The 22,635-nt window shown below is 35.1% G+C and overlaps 1 protein-coding gene and 1 long non-coding RNA gene across 3 annotated transcripts in view; one reads left to right on the forward strand and one right to left on the reverse strand.

Moving 5' to 3' along the window:
* LOC146997150 (uncharacterized) overlaps positions 1-22,635 on the reverse strand; it is a 145,468-nt gene that overhangs the window by 99,461 nt on the left and 23,372 nt on the right. The gene's annotated exons all lie outside the window — the stretch shown is intronic.
* Positions 1-22,635, forward strand: part of LOC118188484 (uncharacterized) — a 94,496-nt gene that overhangs the window by 33,861 nt on the left and 38,000 nt on the right. For both annotated transcript variants that reach the window (XM_085816798.1, XM_085816799.1), the window contains exons 3-4: positions 7,159-7,374; positions 19,794-19,985. In XM_085816798.1, coding sequence (XP_085672924.1) covers positions 7,159-7,374; positions 19,794-19,985 — 408 coding nt within the window. The remainder of the gene's footprint in view (positions 1-7,158; positions 7,375-19,793; positions 19,986-22,635) is intronic.

A 22,635-nucleotide genomic window follows, 5' to 3' on the forward strand; every position in this document is an offset into this window, starting at 1 on the left:
CGAAACTCTTTATTACGTTCTTAAGTGCGCATCTCATAGCATTTGCTTTACAATACCTTTTAACAGATTGCTTTCCAATACGAACAATTCTTGCTTAAATAGTTTTATAACGTATTTGTCAACAGGATTTCAATTTATGTTTACAATTCAATATTAAGGTTATTATATATTTAGATAACATTTATAATCATTATAAATTAGATACATTTAATCATTAGATTTCTTCACAGTACTTTCACAGTTGTTTATAAGTGAATAAATTCTTCATTTCAAATACATTTATAAATAATTTAATGAATATTTAAGTATTTTACCAAAGGCAGATACATGCTTTTTGCAAGCACATGCATAAATACCCATACATATTTCCTATTTATCATTTCCGGCATGTGCAAATCTTTAATTTCTGTGCATTCACTATATTTTTCGTGTAAAGTAATTTACACTAATTTAGCATACACCCGAAAGTTTTACATAAAAAATATATATGAATATAATTTGAATGAAAATTATAAGTATTATTTTTAATACCCATTCAAAGGTCAGTTTTTCTTCAAAATTCCTCCACGATGGCATCTCTCTCTTTAGGCAGATAGCCCTTGCATGCGTTACTATATTTAATAAAAACTTAATCTGACCTATATGCCTAATTACAAATATTTTAACATGCATAATTTTATATTTACATTTAGCCATCAAGTTTCAAACTTTTCAAATCTTCTAGAAAATAAATTTTGGCAGATCTCTTTTAGCAATTTTCTTAAAATCTATATTTTTGTAGTGCAACAGCTTAGAATTTTATAAAACAAATTCATAATCAAAATCGCTGTCGTTAGTTATCGAAAAATAACCAAGATGTGATTTTTGCGTAAATGTCAGTAAACTATACAAATTGCTATTATCCATCACACTATGAATGTTTCTTTCATGCGAGAGTGTCCCTTTTTCGATTTCTATGGAACTGTCGTGTGTCGAAATACTATCAGAATCTTGTCAAGCGAGCTTCTGAATGTAAACAAAGAACTCTCCGTCTGGTGACCCAAGCTTCAAAGCAGTGCTTCACTTCTAGCGCGGAATGGCCCCTCCTCCCTTTCCTACCTCCATATTTTAATTAGCTGGATTATGGCATAAATCAGTTTTTTAAACTGTGAGTCGCAATTGCCATGGGGGTCGTGGGACCTGCAGCAGAAGGTCGCCAAAATTTTTAGAAATATTGATATTTCTTTAACTTATAAGAATTTTAAAATTACCAAATAGTTTTACACAATGTATCTGAAAATAAAGATAAGACAAAGAAAAAACGAAAACGCTTCGACGCACTCTTTTTATAATTAAAACGTTCATTTTACTTGCTCTCTGCTCGTGACGCTGAAATTTTGTCTGTTACTTATTTAAAATATTCACATTGTTCTATGTCTTAAAATTAGAAATTTAATGACCTTAAAATTGCAATAGTATATTCCAGTACAAGTGAAAAAATTGACGGTTTCACTCACACGTGTGTCGGATTTGCGCAATGCTTATGGAGCTCCACAAAATTTTCGTAAATATTAAGAGGTCCATAGTTCGCGAAAAAAATATGTGATAAAAAGGAGTAGCCACTGAAAAACGTTTAAGAAGCCCTCGCATAAATTATGTGTTGTCCGTTATTTTAATCAGTTAGTAGCCAGTTCGACTTTGACATCATATATGTATTAATTATGATCTTCCTCACAATAATTAATTTTTAACATGGAAAAATTGTTAATAACTGGTCACAAATAATTTGTTGTAAAAATTTGTTTATAAATTATTTAATATAATAATTTGTTTATAAATTCCTCATGCATTTTATTTGAACGTTAAATAATTTAGGTTAAAAATTTCCTTTTACACTTTATATAAAAGTTTGACTTTTCTGGAATATTTTGAAAGACAACCTAGAAAATTCCTGAATTTAAAGTTTATGAAAATAATCCTGAATCGGGCAGCAAATGCAGTTTTTATTTCCAATTTTGCCCATAATATATTATCATAATTTAAGTTTTATCTGGAAGGATATAAGAGCTTAACTGAATAACTGATTTCGTCATTGGCATAAAATTTGGCGACGTGCGTCAATGAAACTTCTTGAGAAATTTCTTGAAACCGCGCAGGACTATCATTTGAGTAAATTTATGCTTTGAGAGATTAATGCAGTTTCACCTGCTCTGATTGTATGTGAACAAGTATTTTAACGGAGAAAAGTTTAGTTCCCAAAAATTTAATTCTGCTGCAAATTATTAATTTATTCGATAAATATGAACTTGATAATTGTTAATGTAACTGTCGCTTACGTTTTGGACAATTTCAGCTCGGGTGTACTTTATAACTAAATCTCAGCTATTCTAAAATTCGCTAAGCAATGTAATAAGGAAATTTCGCGTAGATTTTTCATTTAAAAATGTTGGCTCGTGACTAAAGCACCTACGAAAGAAGATATTTTTAATATTTTAAGTGGTTATACAGCTTTTGAGGTTTATATCAGTATTTATACCATGGCAAAGAGAAAATAAAAATATAACCTGGAAATTTTTCTAAAAATTCAATTTCATTTTCATGGAACAATCCAGAAGCTGCAGCTTTCAGTAAAATCTTTCTCTGAAAATGCATCTTGTGCATTTTTATAGCAAATAATTTATGTGCATTTGCTTTCACTTGTAACAAATTTCTCGGATTTTCTTGTATTTGAGGAATTTTCATGTTAAGGGCTGAATCCCCATTTTGTGTGTACTTTTAAATTTCGTGTATATTGGTTTATTTAGATATCTTCAAGTACTTTCAGAGGCCCGGTGGCGCAGTGACTAGCGCATCGCGCAGCAACACCACAAGTCCGGTGTTTGATTCCTGGGCCGGGCAAGGTTGACTCAGCCTTTCATTCCTTGATTTCCATCACTTGGGTCGATAAAATGAGTACCAAGTTCGCTTGGGGACTAGACACTGGGGTTCCTGCGACAAGCTGACCCCTTGTTCAGGCAATATGCTTAAACGCTCCAGGACCCACGGTCAAGAAAACAGATTTCGGGCACTGCAGGCCTTGGCCCATTATGGCTATTACGCCAATGAGTTTAGTTCAAGTACTTTCACGGCTTCGTTTCGGCCTATCAAGAGAATAAGTGCAGTTGTTTAATTCCTACCTCTTGACGATAGAACTCGCTGAATGAGAAAATGGCAAACAGTAGCGGTTAAAAATTTATACGAATTGTTCTATTAGTAGTACTTCTTATCGTCATCCCCACCTAAATGTCACGAAAGTTTGGCGACTTATTCGAACATTCGTGAATTTGTTGGCCGTTACTTTTTTGCTAAGTGAATGCGCGAAAGGTAGCAGTTATTTTCAAAATGCCACTAAGAATTTCATGCAAGAGCAAATCAACCAGTATAACTGAAAACGCAAGATGCATCAGTAACAAAACATTTACTTTCGAGAATGTGAAACCTACATGTTTTGCGCGCATACGTAGGTCAAGTAACCATTTTGGTGACGCATTGCTTTGCCACATGAACACATTTTCGCGACTTTCGACGAGGGTGCGGATAATCAAAGTACCGAAATAAAATCCATGGCCTAAAACATAAGCATTTACTTTTAAATGCGAAACGTAAACCCCCACCCCACAAAAATATAAATTATTTCTTGTCTTAAAAAGCAAAAACTATTAAATAGCTGTAGAAAAGGGCTAAAGTAGGAATGCGGCATTCGTTTTGCCTTCCAGACTCGTAATTTACTATTCTAATTTGTCGAAAAAGGATTATACCAAATCCTTGCAATATACTTCGACTGGTATCGAAAATGTACGAAGACCGACATTCAACCTGATCATGTTAAGGCTAAGATAATAGCTGTTTTCCTTGATAACCATGCTGACAATAAAGGCGGTTAGGTGAAAATGCAAGAAAGTCTATATTTTTGCTAATATACTCATCAGTTCCTTCTAGTTCAGATTAATGGTACACCACCTGAAATGCCAAACATGGAAAATGCTAGAAATTAATTATCAATAGAGCTTGAACTTTGCCCCTCACGTACATAAATTCTGCGGGCTATTTGCTAAATCTGCACGGGGATAAGGATGAAAATAACCTTCAGTATACCATAGATTTAAATGAGCAGTATCATTTAAACAACATAAATGAATGAAAATGAAACCGGAACGGTAAATGAAATTTCCTTGACCGGGAAATGAGTAAAGCATTCTAACGCGGGTTAGCTTTTGCTCTACCGTGTTCTGTCGTGGTGCGTTATTTTGGGGGTTATTTTTCGCCTTTCCTAGCAAATGTTTAGGATTAAGAGCCACATGCTCTTAACTACTGAAGATTAAAATTTATTTCTTTGCTGTTAATGAAACAGTTGGTTGAAATTTTAAGTCTTTTAAGTTGGTTTACCATTCCCTTGTGTCTTCATGATTTTTTCCAGCATACAATTTCACATTTTTGTAAACAAGTTTGAGCATACGTTTCCAGCATATATCCGATTTGTTTTATCAGAATTTTCAATGCTTGTTTTTCAGATACACAGGGGTAGATTACAATGTTCATTTTATTTGCTTGCAAACAAATATTTAGATGATAAACCGTACTATGCAATAGTTTGTTAAATCTGTTTTATTTAATAAAAATGAATCGGTTTCGAAGATTTTATCCATTTTATACAAAGTTAACACCAATCAAGTATAAAGTCTTGTATCTAATCTATAATATTTGCATTGGTTTTAGGAAACCAAAGATACCTGGAATTCCTCCCACAAAAACTGAATAGTTTAACACAAGGATGTTTTGATTGGGTGTCCACTAGTTGAAGGAAAAACTACACATTTGGATAAAATGTAAACAATGGACACATTTCATTATTGTTAATTCTGTTTTCCGCCAAAACAAAAATATGGTAATTCTCCTCTCGTCAAAAAGTACCGAAATTTTGTTTATATTGGTTACTGAAAGTATAAAATATATTTAACTGAAGAAAGCATAACTGACTCCGGTCTAAAATATTAAAATGTTAAAAGCTAAACGGAAACGGGGAGCAGAATTATTTTATTTCTTGTTGCTATAAGAAAACAGCTTGAATGTCTTTTCTCAGATCACAATAATTCAAAATATTCAATAAACATACGCATAGTTAAAACTAAATTTAAATATTTTAATGTATATTTTAATGCTAACTTACCGGCACAGAATTAAATTTTTAAAAAGATTTCTCTTAACTTTTAAAGAAGAAATTATGGCAGCTACAAAATATGTGTAAACATTGGTTACAAATCTATTGCATTTTGTCACTGAAAATTTGTTTCTATTCAGCATATTTTAATTCTCTATTCACTAAACTTGTGCCCTAGTGAAAATACTGACTTCATCTAGTGGATAAAATTTTAAAATTAAAGAATTTAGATTAAAACCTCCTCTATAATAGTTATCTGATTCTTTAAACAGAAGATCAGTAGAATAGTTTTCCATGTTCTATTTTCTTAAATATTAATAAGTATTTGTTGCTCAGCATGTAAAGTATTTTAAATTTATCATCTTTTCAGATTTCATTCATCAAGTTAATTGTTCTAGACTTTTAATTTCTTTACTGACATTTCAGGAAGATGGTTTCGGAATGGTTATGGTTGTGGCATTGACCGTCATTAACAAGTGTGTAGTTGCAAACGTGCTAATCTGTGACACCTACATTTTATTTAACGTCTTTTTGATACAACAAAATGTTTGAATAAAAGCTCGAGCGTTTAAGAAAGAGACCTACAAGGTTTTTACTTATAAAGGGCCAGATCCAAATTTTACATGTTAAAAAAATTTAACAATTGTTTTAACAAGTAATTAAAATATTAGCATGCTATTCGTTGATAAATTAAGTTTCAAAAAGACTTTATTAGGCATCTTTTGGGAGTAAGAATGTGAGAATTAATCCATTATTATATGTAGAGCCTGACGCAGAGGCGTTAAAATCTAGTTCAGGTTTGCTAATGAAGATCATTTTATGACAAATCATTTGACATTCGCATATAGGATAATATATCTGCAGTTTTAAATTTCTAGATCTTGAGGCTTCGAGATTTTTGTCATCAGAACTTTACTCACAGGATAGGCAGCGAAAGTTTCGATCTCCGAAATACTAATCTTGTTTTCATATGCGTAATGTATTACTATCCTGAAAAGCTTCTAGTGTTTTAGTTTCGAAGATTCATGTTTATGTCCTTAGCACTTTCGAAAGGATGTCGGACATAGTAATTGATAATTACATATTTGATTACTCTCAGTATTTTAGTATAGTTCTAATACTGTCTAATATAATATTTCCCATTACAATTCTGCTTTGAAAGTATTTTAAAGTCGTAATCTTAATTGAAAAAAAATTAGCATGCATAATGTTAGGAGAAAGTTACTGAAAATAGAATTCATGACAAATAATTCTGAAACAGAAATCATGTACACATCCCTTTGATGAATGACCTAGCATTTATATTTCCCATACGATATTTTACAAAACCGTAGACCCATTTAAAAGAACCGTCAATTAATAACTATGCATTAAAGTTTAGTGGAAATAAATCGAAGCAAGTCATTTTTATGCTTAAATGTTTTGTGGAAAATTTTTGTAGGCACTTTTTGAAATTTAAGAAATAATGCAATCATTTCTAAGTGAAATTTATCGAAACTCGCTGTGTTACAATGTTTCCGACTTTCGCAGACATTGGTAAAATGCTAACATTGGTAAAATGCTATTTTTAGTATCCTACGCAATTGGTCTTTGCATCGAATAAGAGACACACTTTTATAAAGGATATATTAACAGCCAAATACATTCACTGCAAGTTACCGTATATAACATTTTCCATGAATATTTTGAATAATGTTATGTAATAAAATTAGACGGAGACTAAAACGATAAATTTTATGATTAAAATTAGATTTAGAGACTTAAAATTATTTTATTTCTGCTCATGTTACAATTTCTACCTTACCAGTTTAACGACATGCATTTCATGTGCATACACGCACAAGAAGTTAGGATCTTATTTAAGTTAAAAAAAGATCAATAAAGAATTCCATTTTCCATTGATACAGGAAATCCTGCATTAAACATGTAGATTTATTCAAATTAATGTCAGTTTATTTTCATCATGCTTTTTTTTTAATCAGCTGGAGCTTCCGACTTGCCTCCATATCAGACTGGTGTACGCTCTGACGATGTAGTGTGTGAAAGCAATAACTGTTCATGTATCTATCCGAGTAAGACGACTTGCTGTCAGTACTATCGGTGTGAAGACGGAGTAGCCTACCTAGAACAGTGCTCTGAAGGACTACTCATGAACCCTGAAACGCTTACTTGTGACTATGCTGAGGACGTGAGTTGTGGTAAGTGGCCAACTGTATTATTAGTATGGGCTTGATATCTGCAAATTCTGCTTCCTTTGTTAGAATTCTCCTAGTTTACTGAAATCTAAAGAAATGTTAAATATTGTTTTCTAAGGAAAACACACTAATGGGGATTTATGCCGGTATCAGCATCATGAAAATATGAAATAACAAAGATACAGTGAATAATAAACTAAGAAAAATTAAGTGAAAGAAAAGTTACTCATTTTCGAATGCCGGAAAATTTGAAGAAAATACTATAAAAATAAATTAAGTTTACGAATTTGGAATAGAACGTCGCTTATATTATTAAAAAAAATTTAAAGGAAAAATATAAACTTTATATATTCATCATTTAATTTTGGGAGAAAAATAATGAACCCAATTTTTCTTCATAAATTTATGAAATGAAACTTTCAACTCAGAATGTTAAAGAGCTATCTTTAGAAAAAGGAAAATAAAACGGTAGTATTTGAGCAACGCAGCCATTTTTTCAATGATTATTCAAATTTAATAACTTTTTACTTTTGGAATTTGAACTTTTAGGAGTATGTACTCACGATACTTGGAAAATCCGACAGTGATATCAGCGAAGATTTTATCATTGAAATAATTAAATATTAACCAATAAGATTCCTACAACATATGCATTTAGTTAAAATGGATTTGCAAATGAATCCAGAGTGTGGTAATTGAATTCCTTGATTTTATGCATTGCTGCTGTTATTGATGTGATTAACCTCGCTAGCCTGATATCAGAACGAGCGCAGGAAATTCATAACGACAAGGGGCACAAGATCGTGCCTGTCATTGAGAAGAGCCTGGAGCACCATATAGGGCAAAGTACGTTTCTCTCCCAATTCCCACTTTAATTTTGAGGAAGAACACTCCGAGGGGTGGATATATATATTTGCTTTAATTAAGCAATTGCTTGATTATCCAACTGCCGATAATTAAGCAATGTAAATGTAAGATAAAAAATATGTTACTAGTATAAACTGTACATTAAATTAACAATAAACCTTTAATTCCTCTTTCTAGTTAGAGAGGATTCTTCATTTGTTATTCTAAAAATAGTAATAACTTTTTAGGAACTGCATTATCTGAATACTAATTTCGCATTATGCCGTCTTAACCTCTGCACTGCGCATAATTCTTATCCAATCAGATGAAAGATTTTACTATAAATACCACTGCAATCCACTGCATTCCTATGTTTGCCGTTTTGAGCGCGTTTAGCACTCCTAATGTTATATCACTTCAGAAGATATGTGCTAAGAAATTCGACTTTCAAAGATAATGTTTAACTCCCAGGCTGGTTATGCTTTATCCAAACTTCTATCCAGTCGTCGCCGCAATTTCTAGTCATCCACGTAGTAGCTTTTTCGCTAAAGCTTTTAGCCATCAAGCAAGTTGTGATTTTTCTTCCAGTTATCTAAAATGCAACTACCAGCTGTCTGCTGTCTCCGTCCCCAGCACTACTGCTATACAATTAGTTTCATCTTCCGCCAAAACTACAATATATGGTTGTTGTTGATGGATGCCATTTTTGATTGCACGTTGAAATGTTAACAAAATCTGACTCGGTAATAGTAACATTTATATTTAATTCTAGGATGATATATATTTTAATATATATTCACTTATACACAATCATATTGCATGTAGTTACAAGATGAGCATTTTTCAATTCGCAAGTCCGCATGAGTAAAAATCAAGAAAGTCATATTACAGCTACGATAACATCACGCAGGGAAAGAGAGGTGAGTGCGTGCTTCACCGACGGCAGCCAGGAACCGAGTAACCAGTTCGAATTTTCCTCCAGAGAGGAAGAGGGAGAAAGCTGGTAGCGCCCTCTCTCGGGGCAGCGGACAAATAATAATAATAATAAAGAGTTCTCCACAGTATCCCCCCCGAGTACCAAAGGTACGATGAAAAACATCAGTTCAGAAATATCTGGTGTTGAAGCGCACACGTCTTCCCGATCGTGTGACGACTGGTGGAGCACTGGGAGGAAGCCTAAGGTCGGTCGAAGGAGGAGTATCTGGAGTAGCAGTTGGATCGGGGGAGTCGGGAGGATCGCTGGTCACAGGAACCTGAGTATTTGAAGCTTCGAAGAAAGCAGGCTTCAGACGATCTATGCTCAGGACGGTTTCCTTGTCGCGCACGAGAACGGTGAAATGCTTATTGTTACGTGCACAGACCTTGAAGGGTCCCTCGTATGGAGGAGTGAGTGGTGGTTTTACCGCGTCGTTTCGCACAAACACGTGGTGCACGAAAGGGGCAGATTTGTTATGGCACGAAGTAGGAGTCGGAGACAGCTTCTTCATCGCCTCTCGGAAAGTCTGGACAAAGGATGCTGGATCGACTGGAGCAGAAGATGGCTGAAAGGACTGGGATGGTAATCGAAGGGGTGTGCCGTAGACAAGTTCAGCGGATGTACCTGCGAGATCTTGCTTGAAAGAAGAACGCAAACCAAGAAGCACAAGAGGAAGTGAAGTAGTCCAACGGGTGTCATTACGGCACTTCAGGGCAGCTTTCAGGTCGCGATGTGAGCGTTCCACTAAGCCGTTGACGGAAGGATGGTATGGTGAAGTGCGAATTCGGCGTATTCCAAGCATAGATGTCAGAGAAGCGAAAAGGTGTGACTGGAATTGTCGACCTTGATCAGTAGTCACAACTGATGGTACACCAAATCGTGCAATCCAACCGGTGAATTCTCGAGCCAGAGTCAGCAGAGATGTCCTGAATGGGAAAACTTCAGGCCAACGAGTAAATCTGTCAATGCAGATGAGTAGATATCGATAACCGTCAGATGGTGGCAGAGGACCGACGATGTCTATATGGACATGGTCGAATCGTTCGGATGCCATCGCAATTTTTTCCAAAGGGCCATGTGTGTGCCGGGTAACTTTTGAACGTTGGCACATGATGCAGGAACGAGTCCAGTTGGCAATGTCCTTTAGCATGGATGGCCAAACGAATCTTTCTGAGCTTTTTGGAAGACCGGATACCTGGGTGCGATAGGTTGTGAAAACAGTCAAAAACTTTTTCCTGAACTCAAGTGGTACATAAGGTCGCAGTCTGTTGTTGGAGGTATCGCACAATAGTTGGAGGTCCCGAGTAAGTTGTAATGACTGGAATTTCAGCGAGCAGTTTGGGTCTTCACTCAGACGTTTTAGCTCCTTATCAGTGGCTTGCGAGTGAGCAATAAGCGTGAAATCCAGTGGTGCAATGGCATCGATGCCCTGAATACGTGAGAGAGTATCCGCGACGACATTGCTGGAACCTGATATATGCTGAATATCAGTGCTGAATTGAGCTATATAATTTAAATGCCGAATTTGTCTCGGGGAAGCAGAATTTGATTTTGACGTGAATGCATAAGTTAGAGGTCGGTGATCAGTAAATATAGTGAAGTGTTGACCTTCAAGATTATGCCTGAAATACTTCTGCGTAAATAGCAAATAATTCCCTGTCATACGTGCTGTATTTTTGTTCTGTAGGGGACAGCTTACGTGAGAAAAATCCTAGCGGCTGGTAGTCATTAGAACGTCGAACGTTTAAGACAGCTCCGATGGAAATGTCAGAAGCGTCGACTATAACACTCAGCTTTTGGTTAGGAGAGTGATAGAGAGTTGCAGCATTACTAAGGTCGTGTTTACATTTTTCAAATGCCTGATTAATTTCATCGTTCCAAGGAACAGAGCGTTTATCATTTTTACGTGAGTCTTTTAAGAATTCATTCAGTGAAGCTTGGGTCTCGGCTGCCTTTGGTAAGAAGCGGCGATAAAGGTTTATCATGGCTAAAAAACGTCTGAGCTCGACAATAGCGGTAGGCTTTGGAAAGTCGGCAATTGCTTTTGTTTTCTCAGGCAGGGGTTTTACACCTGAGGCAGTAATGAGGCAACCTAAAAATGAAACGGATGGTTTTCCGAGTACACATTTGTTAGGGTTTAATGTCAAACCATGTTTATTCAAACGATCAAACACTTGATAAGATAACGGATGTGCTCTTCTTCGCTAGTCTATGCAATAAGGATGTCGTCAAAATAAGGGAATGCAAAAATCCAATCCAAATAAAACTTCATGTATAAAACGTTGGAAAGTTTGGCCTGAATTTCGTAAACCAAACGGCATAGCCAAAAATTCAAAAAGACCGAAAGGGGTTGTGACGGCAGTTTTCGGAATGTCTGCAGGGTTAACAGGAATTTGATAGGCACGTGCTAAATCAAGTGTTGAGAATATGTTCTTTCCTGAAAACATTTGAGTGCAATCCTGAATATGGGCTACGGGATAGCGATCCGGAATTGTAACGGCATTTAAGCGACGATAATCCCCGCACGGTCGCCAGTCGCCATTAGCCTTACGAACCATGTGCTTGTCCAAGGACTTTTTGAAGGCTGAATGATGCCTTTTGATATGAGAAAATCAAACTCTTGACGTGCAGCTTGAAGTAATTCTGGAGGTAATCTTCTAGGTTTGGAGAAAATAGGAGGTCCTTTAGTTTCAATGTGATGGAAAATCGTTGCCATTGGTCAAAAGTTTGCAAAGGATTCGTCAAGCTAGGGTAATCGGCAAGAATTTTGTCAAATTTTGAGTTACCCATCAAAATATGAATGCTAGTACTGAGCGGGTTCACATTAGGAAGTCTACCGCAAGAATGTAGTTTTGTTTGTCCATCAATTAAACGGTTGTTTTTAACGTCTATGAGTAAGTTGAACTTTGTGAGAAAGTCAACACCTATGATGGGTTGATTGACGTCTGCCAGGATAAAAGGCCAAGTAAATGAGCGACGTAAGTTTAAATTGATGGTTAAAGGTTTGGTGCAATACGTTGCAATTTTAGTGCCGTTAGCGGCAAAGAGTTCCAATGCAGCTGGTATTTTGGCATGCTGACTGTAACTCTTGGGAATGACACATAAATCGGCTCCGGTGTCAATTAAAAAAGTCAGCTTTGAGGATGAATCGGCCAAAAGAATTCGATTGATGTGGCGGTCGCAACGTTGGCCGCAATGCGATCGCCGATCTAGTTTTCAGACTGCCGGAAATTGCACGGAGAAACACATTTTCGTGCCCTGGAACCAAAATTAGTATGGTAGAAACAGATGTTGTTGCACGGTTCTTTATACTGTCGATAGCGTCCACTAGATCTATGACGCCTACTGTTGCGTTGGGAATACTCTCTTCGTTCACAGAAACGCTCGCGGCTGTTTTTGAGGGCTAGCGAAAGTTCATTTACCTGCTTTGTCAGCTCTGCAACTTGCTATTCAATGGGAGAGGTAGATGCCGTAGCAGCACTATTTATCTGCGGGAGAGTTGTGAGATCCGTAATTTTATCAGCTACAACTGCTAGTTTTGGAAGATCATCACTTAAGGCAGCAAGAATACTTTATGTATTTTGCGGGAGACGAGATATCCATAGGGATTTCAACAAAGGTTCTCCAACGGTCTCTCCAGCGAGGTTTCGCATACAGCAAAGTAATTGTGATGGGCGTTGATCGCCAAGTTCTAGCCCTTGAAGAAGTGTACGTATCTTTGACTCCTCACTTTCAGAATGCAATTCAATTAAGCGTGTTTTTAGTGTATCATATTTGCCAGTCACAGGTGGGTGTAAAACGATATCACAAACGCTGATGAGAATATCACATTCGATTGCAGATATCACATGATTTAATTTCGTGGAGTCAACAGTGATTCCGGCGATATCAAACTAAGCCTCTAGTTGTGCAAACCACAAATTAGGGTTGACCTTCCAAAATGGGGGAGGTTTGACGGAAACACGTGAAATATTAAGATCGTCTGCGATGGGTTGTGGTGGAGCCATGTTTCACAAAAACAAATATATATTGCCAATATGACACAAATAAATACAGAATAATCAGTCACTAATAAGTTCACATACGACACTAGTGCAAAATAAAGTTAATGTAAACATTAACGTGAGAGAAGCACTTTTGCAGGTAGGCTATCCGAATATAAGCATAAGTAATACTAAGAATTTGTGTGTCTTACCTCCGAATTATACGAGAAATATTTGCTCAATCAGCAGCAGATTCAGCACAACACAATTCACTTATAGAAAAAAATATTCCGAAAAAACTTATTTCATGATATGTAACCACGTTGTACGATTTATATGGAGACCACTTCAAAGCACTTTGACGATTTGCATGCGACACATAATTCACAAGCACGTTAAGCAGGCACAACTGTTTTTCACACTATATTGCTGATGACACGAATATAATGATGGATTACGCTAGTAGTTTGTATGAACAGAAATAATTTTCACTTCATAGCACATTATAATCACAGAACTTGAGGATGCAAGCAGGTTACAGGAGGCACGTATTCACTAACTTGACGAGTCACCATTTATGACTGTTGTTGATGGATGACATTTTTGATTGCACGTTGAATGTTAACAAAATCTGACTCGGTAATATTAACATTTATATTTAATTCTAGGATGATATATATTAACATATATTCACTTATACACAATCACATTGCATGTAGTTACAAGATGAGCATTTTTCAGTTCGCAAGTCCGCATGAGTCAAAATCAAGAAAGTCATATTACAGTTACGATAACATCACGGAGGGAAAGAGCGGTGAGTGCGTGCTTCACCGACGGCAGCCAGGAACAGAGTAACCAGTTCGAATTTTCCTCCAGAGAGGAAGAGGGAGAAAGCTGGTAACGCCCTCTCTCGGGGCAGCGGACAAATAATAATAGAGTTCTTCACAAATATTATATATATGTATATAATGATTGGCACCATACGCACATTGCTTAAAATGGTGTATATATATATATATATACATATGTATTCCAAAAACCCCGGCGCTGATACGAAATGACCGCTGTTCTAGATATTATAAATTGTAATTAAAATGATTTGTGCAAAGGTTTCTGCTAATTCAAACTGAATTACCCAAGGCAGGCGGCGAGCACGCCCTTTTGCTTACTGCCCCTCGGGGATTGCAACTTCTATTTGCTTAATTGCTTAAAGTAGAGTGCAATGAAGGAAACCACTGGCGGTACATTTCTCTAGAGCCAACGCTAGCTAATAACTAAAAGGTGATTTAAATAATAAAATGTTAATTCACATGTCAAAGATCTCTTTGTACACATCTCTTGTGTAGATCTTTCCATCATTTTTAAGCTGGCCTTGCAGAGGACCATCGATTATTTTTAATTTTACGTCCGTTCTTTCACGAACTCTTGAACAGGCAACATAAAGTTGACAGTGTCCAAATGCAGGCTCAGGTAAAAAAATTCCAACACGCTTAAGCTCTGAGACTTATTGATGGTCATAGCAAAGGCAAGTTTTACAGGAAATTGTCTACGTCTCAATTGAAACGGCAACCCTGTGCCGTGGCAACTTCACCCCATTGGCTAGTACAGATACGCAAGCAACCAATAAACTATCGGCGACGAACAGACACTTAAGCCCCATATATATATATGGGGAGAAGTAACATCTCCTCCGAAACGGCTGGCTCCCGGGCTTAGCGAAGCAAACCGTTGGATTCCGCAGGTCCGTGGCACGCCGTTTTGACCATTCGCATCTTCGTGGGACTTTAATTAGCTGAGATATTATTTAAAAACTAATTTGCCCTTATGTTTTCCCTACATTTTCCACTTTTTTCTTGGGTTTTCCCTATTAGAGGGATTTGGCTACATGACAAATTCTCTTTTCTCTAATATCTACGGGATGGCGCCGAGTTGAAATTCGAGGCTTGTATCTTCGGATTTCAAAAATTTCTCCGAATTCATCGATACCGTTCTCATCTTCGTACGACTTTAATCGGCCGAGATATTAATTAAAAACTGCATAAACGTTAATTTCCGCGCTCATTTTTCTCAGTGGCAACAATAAACTATCACCGACACACACTTTACCGCTTATATATATATATAAAGATGTACAGAAGTATCCATAAGGAACTCTCAATAGATAAATTATAAAAGTAATATTTGACTTATTTGCAACATGTCTGATAATTACGCAGTGAAGTGATTTCCCCGAAATCACTTTTGTGTAATGCAAAAAGGAGTTGAATGTAAAGGAACTGCATTAACCGAACTTTATATTAGCCTTTTTATATAAAACTGCCCGATGTGTAATGTGATCCCACATTTTTGGAGGCATTTCATAGTAGGAGGAAGAGACTGTTTTATATCTACCTAACATATATGAAGCTTTATTATATGGTTGAAAATATGTTTTATATGCTTTCTGCAAGATAGGCAATTAAATAGTTAGATAAGTATATTCTCCGATATATTTGATAAATACATGTGTACATGCATATATTGTTCATCAGGAGTCATTATACTGAATATGCATTTAAGCGCTTTCAGAAACAGAGCCTTTACAAGCGCAGCACATTGTAACGAAGAACTTAGTAGATCAAAGAAGTACAATCACAGGGAGGTAGTCGCTAAATAGTTTTTAGAAATGGTATCTATCTTACCCCAGTCCATTGCTTTAGCTATGTAATGTGCAGCAACTGCAAAGTTTGGGAAAACTAATTATTGCAGTGTTTAGTAATAAGTTTTTCTCAAAGTAAATATTTTATAATTGAAACGAGAAATCACAAACGGTTAAATGAAAAAAAAAAGAAGCCTGGTGAAGTTTTAATTATTTTGTAAACTTTAATTAAATTGCGAAGAAATGGCAAGATTCAAGCAATTAGATTCTTTATCGATTCAGTAATTAAATATATATAAAAAAATCTGAAAGGTTTCAGATTTTAAATGAAGTCCAAAAGGGCATTTTTTAACGTTTTGTATGTTACTCTTATTTATTAAATATCATGTTTGCGCTTAAACCATAAAATTCAGTTCAATAGCAATGTCGCAAAATAATTTTAAATGAGCCTATCTTTAGAATTTCCGATACACAGTTCCACGCGCTGAAGATGAAAAGGTTTTTTTTGCTCCGTAGAGTGTTGCCATTGCATGCTTTTAAATCGTTGAGTTTGTTACTCAAATTCGTTAACAATATTTGAAATCGATAATAAAACAAATTCAAAATTTTAAATTTGGTCTTCCACATGCTCATATTCGTAGGAGGATTACATCATTCAAAATTCGATGGCTCTATGTACCGTTGTTGCGAGAAATATACATGCATTTATGCATATTTTTCATTATTTAATTTCTTCAAATATAATGCAGGATTCTAACATTGGGTGGCAAAAGTTTGAAAAGTGAAACGGACATTTATATTGATTCAACGCAAAATCGCAAAACGAAAACAATACTTCAGAGATAAAAGCCCCTTTGGGCTGATTATTGAATCAGATTTTGGTTGTCTAATAAAGATGCATTTCAATTTAGTGTCAGTTTTTTACCAACTCGCCTGCTGTTACTTTTTTGGGGGTATTAAACGATTACGAAGAACCGTCTCATCAAGCTTATAAATCTTGTAATTGGAATCGAGGAACGACGATATTTTAATGTTTATATTAACTTAATACAGCATCAGAATAAAAAAGTATACGTAATCTATGAATGCTACGAAGTGTTACAAATGAAAATATATACTTTATATTATGTTCCGCTGAGATACGAGTAATACTTACTGTTCAGAAATTTATAAATTGTGTTTTGTAAATTTCAGTTTAGAGATGCATTTTCTTAATTTTCATAGTATTTAAAAGTATTTTACGCTAATATCGAAAACTAAGATTTTTTCATAATCCGGAATAAACGTGTTTGATGGCTCGATAAGTTAAGAAGTGATCATTGTAGAAAATATTACAATTCAGTATCCATATTCAAGTTGTTAAATGTCAGTTTCGGAGGTAATGGTTTGCGGTCATTCATTGGTACGACAAATTTCACTGGTTAATGAATTCATAACGACTTAAAAATAGAACAATTAGTAAGATTTATTCGGATTATAGTTTAAATTAGTTACGACAGATTTATTGGTTCAAGAATTCTCAGAAGTTCATACAAAATATAAAATCATATATTTAAAATTAACATTTCAAACCAGTAGTGCCAAATGGAGGGAAAAACTTGCTACAATTCTACAGAAATTGGTGCCATATAGAGAATGTGTATTTATTCAAGTTGTAAGAGATTTTATCACTGGATTGCTTGCGCCCCGTTGCTATGAGCATTTTCCGCAAGTGAAGATAGTAAATTTGTTTTGCCATGACAAGAAATTCACGCACTTTAAATAGCATGCAAGTCCACATTTGTTAAATGATATGAAAAGCAAAATCAACTGGTCGTTACGTGGTATCGCAACCACCTTAGTAGAAATCGCCAGTTTTTCAAAAATGCCAAATTCTGGCCCCCATGCTTATTACTATTATTCTGACAACCGTGTTCATACGTCCTTCAGCTAAGCAACGTCATCATTTTCGTATGTGTTCTTTTTTTGTTGTATTCCATGTCCCAATGAGTTTTATAAATAAATCGTGATATTTTTTGTCTTAAAGTATGAACTTATGGAATTTTCCAGCAACAATAGAAACTGCAATAAAATTTCTTCAGAAATGCAGAATTCTGCTGAAAATTTTCGAAAGAGAGCAACAAGGAAATGCGTTTTCTAGATAGCGCTGCTACCGAGATTTGCACGAAGCCGAGTCCCCGCAATTCTCTGATATTTTCTGGAGCAAAAAGCAGATGGATTTATACTTGGGGAGAAGAATAACGCAGAAAAATAGCAGGAAGATTTGAAAACGAATAAGTTTTATTTTTTAATGTATTCCGCAATCTTTACTTAATAATTAAGGTTTATTTTAAATAGCTAAAGTCTGTTTTCTTTTCATGTACTGAATGTTTACTGACTTCGGATAAATATCGATAATTGGGGAATCATTTCAAAAAAGGCTCGAAAATCATCAGCTAGCACACGATATGTATCTTTTACATTTTAATGTGTAAAAAATCACAAAATTGCTCCGAGGTGTTGCGCTAATATGAAAGTACCAATTAGCTTTTGTGCATGTTTTGAACATGCAGTTTTTAAATTTTTTTAGCAATTACAATTTTTAAATAATTTCTCAGCTTTGTTAAGTAATTTTCATTTCTTTTAAAAACATTTGTATTGTGCTATAGCAACATCAGAATGTCTGCGAATTTCATCACAGTGAGAAGCACGGGGTTACATATGTAGTTATCATGGTCACATAGAGGTTTTAAAGTCATAGGATGCCTAATCCGAGTCGATCAACGGTTTCTCTAAGTCAAATACACATTTATTGCATGCGAAACTTCCCTGAGTGACTACAGCTTAAACCCTGTTAAACAAGTCTAAATGGACTTAATGATCCTTGTGCCTTAAACCAGAATGCTTTATGACGACAAAACCGTCGATACTTAGTAGGTATACCGACTTTCCAGAAAATTTAAAACCGTCGTCAGAACGAAGCCTTGTTTAAAGGCCGCATTTTCCCATTCGCTTCTAGTTTTAGAGAATCCCCTAGGGAGTCTGGTGCAATGGCCTCCCCAACTCTACTCATTATCACAAACTTTTCGAGTGGACTTTCAGCTATTCGTATATTTGAGGTACCCCCATGCTTTAAAGACACTATACAGTTGCGAGCAGCCAAGCCTTCTTTGACGCTCCAGCAACGCTAACAACTATCATGGCTACCAAAAGTATTTTAAAACGTCAATAACATTTACAGAAATTACTTGCGGTTTAGGTCAGCGCTGACTGAACTTTGCTCTTGTCTGATGGCAAAGAGTTTCTTCTATGCGTAAAGGCGAAGAATGTCTTTCTCATTAAGGGCGATATAATAATAAGGGTAAAGTGAACGTAAAACACATTTTCTCCGCGCTTGTTTCCGCTGAAAAATTCCTGTATCTATTCTCTTGTCTTTGTGCTTCAAAACCAGCAAGGCAGAAAACTTAGCATTGTCGGCCGTAAGACCGTATTAAGCTTTTACGACCGTAAATACGCAAGTACGTATTTTCCTTTCATAATGAATGTATGACTAAAAATGTCTGAAATCCTTCAGATTTCATATTACTCCCAAAGAGCGTTTTTTTCACTTACAAATACATGCAGGTTTTGAGAGCATTTGGGAAAATGTCCCTTTGGGATAAAATATTTAAAAACAGCATATCTTAAGAATTTCCGATAGACAATCTCGCGCTCTGGAGTTAAAAATGTTTTATTTCCTACAGTATTGCCACTGATCGCTTTGAATTTGTTGAATTTTTAATCAAAAATTCTTTAATTTTAAAAAATATGGCATACACAATAAGGAACTACGTTATTCAAAATCTGATGGCTCTACGCACCTTTGTTTTGTCATATTGTGAGAAAAAAGGCATACATTCATGTAGATTGTTCTTTAATTGTAGATGCCAAAGGCTGTTTGCTAAACTCATCTGTAATTCGTATTACCTACTGAAAATTTAACATCAGTTTTACTTTTCAGCTGTTTCTGAAGAAGTTGGACAGGAGGATCCATGCCAAGGCAAAGTTGGAGTTTTCTCAAATCCAGATGATTGCACGACGTACATGATTTGTCAAAATGGAATTTCGGAGATTGTTAGTTGTCCAGATGGACTACTTTTTGATCGTTATAAAAGGACTTGCGACAGAAACGCCTCAGTGGCTTGTTCAGACGGTAAGTTGATACATTAAAAAACTGAAGTTTTACACTTCTTTCGCAAAGTTAAAACATTTAAAAAATGAATATATGCATTATTTTATAATCTCTGATTATTCATAATTTCTCAAGAAGCTAGACCTTGTTTAGTGGCCATGTGGGTAAACCCCGTCTAATTGTGGTAATTTGTTACAGGTTAGACAATTCTTAGTGCCTGTATGAATATCTGGTACTCTTCTGTTATCAGGACCGGATTCAGAAGTGCATGCATGTATGTGCGTATATAAGTGTATACGCGCATATATATATATATATATATATATATATATATATATATATATATAGTGCGTATGTAGTTGTGTACGTACATAAATACAATGCATTATACACACGATTCTGGACTCGGCCCTGACAACAGAACAGTACCGAATATTTCCATGATTTATTTGTGTGAAACATAAATACCGGAGAAAGCCGTCTTAAATGCTTTATCGCAATTAACAACAACACACGAATTAGACGAATCGCTTTTTATATTTCACTCCTTTTCACATTGCCTAATGCTATTTTGAGTGATAATTTTATGTTGTAAACTAACCTCTATAGGAGATTTTGCTTCAAAATTTACGGCCCACCAATGAGCGAGCAGATAAAAGCGCTGAACATCTGTAGTTTCAAAACCCGCCCAATGGGCTGGTGGGTGCATGGATTTCAGTGGTTTCCTTCATGTGTAATGTAAATCATTAAGTTTTTTTTCTCAGGCAGATAGCTCTCATATTCTCTGTTTATCTAATAATTATCTTCAGAATTGCCCTATAAATTTATGTTAAAAAAATATCTGAAAGGTGTTTCAGATTTTAAATTACGTTCAAAGAGACGTTTTTTAACGTTTTGTGTATTACCTTTATTTATTAAATATCATGTTCGCTTTTAAATCGTTGAGTTTGTTACTCAAAAATTCATTAAAGGTTTACAAAATATGAAATCGATAATAAAACCAATTTCAAATTTGACCTTCCACATGCCCATATTCGCAGTAGGATTACGTCATTCAAAATTCGATGGCTCTATGTACCGTTATTTTATCACAATGCGAGAAATATACATACATTTATGCAGAGTTTTCATTATTTAATTTCTCCAAATATAATGCAGGACTAATATTTGGTGGCAACAGTTTGAAAAGTGAAACGAACATTTATAGTGATTCAACGCAAAATCACAAAACGAAAACAATAGTCCTTCAGGGACAAAGCACCTTTGGACTAATAATTTCTGTATATTTAAAACACTGCTTCTATAATTATTCTGGTAGAAAAAAAAATTTCCTGGATTTAATACAAATCTGCGGATTAAATGAACGTCAGCGAGAAAATGAAAAAAAAAGAAATAGATTTTTTTTTTCTTTTTTTTTTCCCCTAATAACCTAATTTTCTAGTTTGTTTATATCTGCATTTGGAGAAATATGAATAAGCTTACATATTTGGTGGTTTGGAACCTTATCCATATTACATGGAACAATGGTTGCCAGAGCCTACTCAAAGAGAGGTTGGATTTCTATTTTCCACCAATTTTGAAGGAGGGCATCCCATTTCTCTTCTACCAATCCACACGAGAAAACTTTTCGGCTCTGCGCGTATTTAAAGTGTCGCACTGACACTATAAATTTAGAAACGTCCATGTCTTCTCTGGGATTCGAACCTAGGCTTTCGGTAACGTAGCAGGCTTAACTAACCATTACACCGTCTGGACGACATTGCAGTTGGTCAGAAACTTCAGTGACATCGAGTTATTTCAGTAACATTTCTTCAAAGCGAATGAAGTTTAACAAAAAAACACTTTCATTGAAACAAAGTTATATAGGGTCACTTATTCTGCAAATAAATGTGTCTTTCTTTACTCAGTTTGGATGCTTATTAAAATTGTTCTAGAGACTTCGGACAGAATATTAATTTAATCAATAAACTTTAGTTCGTGCATTCCATTTATTTCAAATTATTAGTCCATTTCAGCTTGGTTACAGTTTAAGACTAATTGCAGAATTTGATATTAATACAGACTTACTTGTAAACATCGTACAATTTAAAAACCGAGAAAAAATTGCAGACTATGACTAAAATAAAGAAAATTTCGATCTTATTAATAAAAGCTTACACACTTTCTTGCTAAGTTTCATTCTATATTTTAAATGCACAAACGTTAAGTCAAAATTTCCGAATTTTTAAAGAAATAGACTTAAAAGATAATTTTTACACTGCAGCACATTTCGTTCATACGTGTATTTCAATCCACTAGCAATTAGTTAATTTTCAGCAAAATTGTTATAAAGAAGTGCTTACCTTTTGCATCTCTTATAAGCTTTATTAGTACAGCTCGGAAGTATTAACAATGTGTATTAACTTTTATCCAATTAATTTTGAATATTGTAGATAAGATAGCCGAGAGATAATTTTTGGAGATGATCTTGGGAAAATACTTCTCAAATTCTCTCGGACCTATTTTTCTGTCTTTGTTGTGATCAATATTTTAGTAATTATCTATTTACTATAACAATATAAATTCACCGATTCCACCCAAAGCATTATTCTTAGTTGAAGATATATTGGAAAGATTCTGAAATATCTGAATATTAATATTTTGAATGCAAAGGCTTAGAAAATATGAAGTT

This window comes from Stegodyphus dumicola, chromosome 5 (assembly GCF_044657685.1).
Source record: "Stegodyphus dumicola isolate Sdum_Otavi_A_Nest chromosome 5, ASM4465768v1".
NCBI lineage: Eukaryota > Metazoa > Arthropoda > Arachnida > Araneae > Eresidae > Stegodyphus > Stegodyphus dumicola.